This window comes from Colius striatus, chromosome 29 (genome assembly GCF_028858725.1).
Source record: "Colius striatus isolate bColStr4 chromosome 29, bColStr4.1.hap1, whole genome shotgun sequence".
NCBI classification, from domain to species: domain Eukaryota; kingdom Metazoa; phylum Chordata; class Aves; order Coliiformes; family Coliidae; genus Colius; species Colius striatus.
This window is the reverse complement of record NC_084787.1, coordinates 718,295-722,700: the sequence shown is the minus strand read 5'-3', so window position 1 is coordinate 722,700 and position 4,406 is coordinate 718,295. Positions and strand designations below refer to the sequence as shown.

Below are 4,406 nucleotides of genomic sequence, written 5' to 3'. Positions count from 1 at the left end.
TCTCTGCCCCCACCCCTTTGCCTGCTATAAAAGGCCCCCTCAGAGCAGCCTGGGCACAACACAACCCACTCCAGCGAGGCCTTCAGCAAGCTGCACCTCCAGCTCCAGCACTTCTGCTCTTCAGGACAGTCGCCCAGGAGGCCTTCAGCATGGGTAAGAGACACTCTGCAGCCTCCCAAGCCCTGTCCTGGGTCGGGCTCCAGCCGCTGCCAGAGGCTGCAGACATCCTGTCTTGAAACCCACTCGGGGCCTTGGTGGGTTTGTTCCTCTGCAGCGCTGCAGGAAGGGGAAAGGTGGGGCTGGTGCTGAGTGTTTTGTCCAATGGGTACCAAAGGTTTCTTTGGACTTGGAGAGCTCCCCATTGTCAGCTGGGGTGGCAGAAGGTCCTTCAGGTGGGACAGAGTCTTCTGAATAGGCAGCTTTCAGAACATGGACATCTCTCATTTCATTCTCCTCTTCTCCTCAAATCAGACAGATGCAGAGTTCAGTGCTACGAGTACCCCACCTGCCCAGAGGAGGTGAAAGGCAAGTCCTCTTGAGCGTGTTTTGGCACGGGTGCTGAGAGAGTGCTGAAGCTTTGCTTTTCCTTTCTGGCTGGTTCATGGTTCATGCTTTAACAGAAGCTTTCTCTGTACCCAGTTCCCAGAGAGGAGGTTGCCTACGTGACCTGCACCTACCGGGAAACGTGCAGCGACCAACCTGACTTCCTGGCCACCGTCGATCTCAACCCCAGGTCTCCCCATTATGGCCAGGTACCTGTGTCTCACTGGGTGTTTCCTGGGCTGGTGACCTGCTGCTGGCTCTGTGCTTCATTTTTTTTGCTAGGGAAGATCAGACTGCTTGATAGCCACACTGTCCTCCTGGCTGCCTGTTTATGATCTGCACCTTCTTGTCATCCTGCATCTTTCTGTCTAATCCACCCTGACCTGACTCTTGTCCCTTGCTGCCTGGTCATGTCCTGCCAAGTCTCATCTGGCAAAACACATTGCATGAGATATAGATATTGTCTGACAGGAATTTCACCTTCCTGATATCTTTCCACTGTCCCACGTGCATGGCTCTCATTGAATCATCTTCCTCTCTGTGTCCCAGGGACAAACTGGCTCTCACTCACTTCCCAACTCACTTCCAGAGCATCCTGATGCTGCTTGTGCTTTTGAGCACATGCTCCAAATCACCCTGTTAGTGGCTGCTCAGCATGGAAATGGTCCTTAGGGGGAAATCAGCATCTACATGTCTCTGAGGGCTGCAAGGATTACCTGCAACAGGGGTGTCTGTATGACCAGCACCTCAACAATGACCAGTGTCCTCCTCCTAGACAGAGGCAGCCCCAGCTACAGTCAAAGAGAGGCTGCCAAGACAGAAGCATCTACCAGAGTCTGGGTCCCCATTTCCCCCTGCCCCCTGCACAAAGCCTAACTCTGCCTTGACTGCCTGCCTAGGTGATCCACCGCCTGCCCATGCCCAACCTCAAAGACGAGCTGCACTCCTCGGGCTGGAGCACTGGCAGCACCTGCTTTGACAGTAGCACACCGAAAAGGAACAAGCTGGTTCTTCCCTCTTTGATTTCCTCCCGCATTTACGTGGTGGATGTGGGCTCACAGTGCCGGGCTCCCAAGATCTCCAAGGTACGCCTGAAGCCATTCAAAGACAAGTTCCTGGGAAGGAGTTGGGAACTGGGGCTTCTGGAACAGTACACAGGGAACAAGGGTTCTCTCCTCATCTTCTCTTCCACCTGGACTTTAGAGAGCTGGGTCACGTCTCCCCCTCAGCTCTCTCCTCTTCCGACCAAGAATGCCTCTGACCCCCAGCGTGTTCCTCTCTGTGTGCCTCTTGCCTCCAGAGAGTCTCATTCCTGGGACTCACACAACACACCTCTCCTGCCCCTCACCCAAACTGTGAGGAGGACAGACAAACTGTTACACAGTCAGTGTTGCTGCATTCTTGTCTGTGGTGAGGGGAGCTCAGAGGCTGCTGTGCTCCCGTGCTAGGAGGAGCTGGCCTCAGCAAGTCTCGGTTCTTGGAAAGACAGCTCGTGGCAGCCTCAGGGATCTTCAGAAGCCTCTGGTGGCCAAAGGCTCTGCCAGGGAGCGTGATATGAGCTGAGCAGTCAGAGGCTGAAGTGTGTGTGTGTGGTTGTTTTCAGACAATTGAGCCAGTGGATGTGTTCTGGAAGTGCAACAAGGGATACCTCAGCGTGCCTCGCAGCCTGCCCAACGGGGACGTGCTGATTGCCAACATGGGAGACCCAGCTGGCAATGGAAAAGGTCAGTTGGTGCTGGAACGGTTCAGTGGAGCAGGTGGCTGGTGTGGGAGTGGAGTATGGGATTGGTTGTGCATCCCCTTTGTGTGCTGCAGGTGGATTCATTGTGCTGGATGGAGAAAGCTCTGAGCTGAAGGGCAACTGGGAGAACGAGGGTGAGGTGCCCCCGACTGGCTACGACTTCTGGTTCCAGCCCCGGCACAACGTTCTGATCAGCTCTGCTGGGCTGGTCCCAAAACGGGCAGGACTTGGGTTTAACCCCGACGACCTGAAGAAAGGTGAGGGAACAGAGGGGCAAGTGCTGAGCCACAACTTGCCCAGGTGCTGGGAGGGTGCCGATGGCGTCAGAGAGACAGGCGTGCGCTGTGTGTGCCGGTCCCGGGCAGGGGCTGCCCCGGCTGTCCCTGGCTGTGAGCGTTTTGGGGAGGGGTTGGCGTCCCTGGGAAGCCCCCAGACTGCTGCCCGGCTCTTGCCTTCGCTCAGGGGTCTTTGGGCGCCGCCTGAACGTGTGGAACCTGTCGTGCCGCACCCTGACGCAGTGCTTCGACCTGGGGGAGGACTCTCTGCCCCTGAGCGTGAGATTCCTGCACAACCCCGACGCCGCCGAGGGATTCGTCAGCTGTGCCCTCAGCGGCATCACCTACCGCTTCTACAAGTGTGAGGCGAGTGTGGAGCCAGCAGCCAGGGCAGCCCCGGGCCTGGGGAGCTGCAGGGGGCTGGGCACACGCGCAGGAGAGAGCTGGGGCAGCAGAGGGAAAGCGTGGACAGGCCGCTGTGCAGACCCTGCCTTGGGCCGTGGGCTGCAGTGGGGAGCCTGTTCTTGCAGGGAGCTGAGGGGAGCTGGCAGGAACAGGTAGGGGAGGCCCGTGGGTGCTGAAGCCCAGGCCGGCTGTTGCTGGCCAGGCAGGAAGGCTGACGGAGCGCTGCCTGTGCCTCTTGTGCAGAGAGAGAGCTGGGCAGTAGAGGAGGCGATTCGGATACCGGCCAAGGACGTGACGGGGTGGATCATGCCCAAGATGCCAGGTTTGTGTGCTCTGAGGTGCTGGAGGTGCTTTTTCCTCGGGAGTCTTGTGCTGTGCAGCCTGGCAGAGCCCTGTCGTGGCCCCAGAGCCTCGCTGCCTTCCCTGGAGCCCTTTGTCTCTGTGCCGCAGCCTTCACAGTGGACCTGGTCATCTCAACGGATGACAAGTACCTGTACCTCAGCAACTGGCTGCACGGGGACATCCGCCAGTATGAGCTGTCCAGAGGCTGCAAGCCCAGGCTGGTGGGGCAGGTGAGGCAGGAGCAGAAGGGCTCGTGCTGCCGGGTTCCTCGCCAGGCTGTGCTGGTGGGTGGGTGACGAGGTCTCCCTCGGCCTGGCTTGCAGGTGTTTGTGGGAGGCAGCATCCTCAGAGGTGGCCCCGTGACCGTGTGCCGAGACGAAGAGCTCAAGTGCCAGCCGGAGCCCTTGGTGGTCAAGGTGAGTCTGGTGGGCTCTTTGCCCTGTGGTGGCCTTTGGCCTTTGGCTCTGCCCGGGCCCTGCCCAGGCAGCAGCGTCCCCTGAGCTGTCCTTGTGCCCTCAGTGCAAGCGAGTGTACGGCGGCCCCAGTAAAATGCAGCTCAGCTTGGATGGCAAGAGGCTGTACGTCACCAACTCCTTCTACAGCACGTGGGACAAGCAGTTCTACCCCAACCTGGTCAAGTAAGAAACGCTGGGGAGCCAAAGGCCTCAGTGTGAGGGATGGGGAAAGGTGCTGCGTCTGGCGGGGCTCTGGGGGCGTGTTTGTGATTGCAGGGGGTGAGGTTTGCTTGCGTGTAACAGCGTGGCTCTTGTCCCCTGGCAGGGAAGGCTCTGTCCTGCTGCAGATTGATGTGGACACTGAGAAAGGAGGCCTGACGGTGAACAAGAACTTCCTGGTGGATTTTGGAAAGGAGCCCAATGGGCCTTGCCTTGCCCATGACATCCACTTTGCTTCTGGAGATTCCACCTCTGACATCTTGGCCTAGGCGCCCCGTGACAGACCCCCTTCTTCTCTTCTGTAGTGCAGCTGTTAGGAAAGAGCGTAGGGCCGTTGGGTTTGGGGGTCCCCCTCCATTGCTGGAGTCTCTAGATTGCTGCTCCACGAGCTGTGGCAGCTGTGCCTTGGTGTGAGGGTTGGGTTCA

The 4,406-nt window shown here is 58.5% G+C and overlaps 1 protein-coding gene across 1 annotated transcript; it reads left to right on the top strand.

Annotated features, from left to right (window-relative positions):
• Positions 1-643: 643 nt before the first annotated feature.
• LOC133628337 (methanethiol oxidase-like) lies at positions 644-4,406 on the top strand. Its single transcript, XM_062016253.1, has 10 exons — positions 644-752; positions 1,443-1,628; positions 2,147-2,267; positions 2,359-2,541; positions 2,747-2,931; positions 3,214-3,292; positions 3,424-3,536; positions 3,630-3,722; positions 3,826-3,944; positions 4,087-4,406. The coding sequence occupies exons 2-10, from the start codon at positions 1,461-1,463 to the stop codon at positions 4,247-4,249; spliced, it is 1,224 nt and encodes a 407-aa protein (XP_061872237.1). The 5' UTR covers positions 644-752; positions 1,443-1,460; the 3' UTR covers positions 4,250-4,406.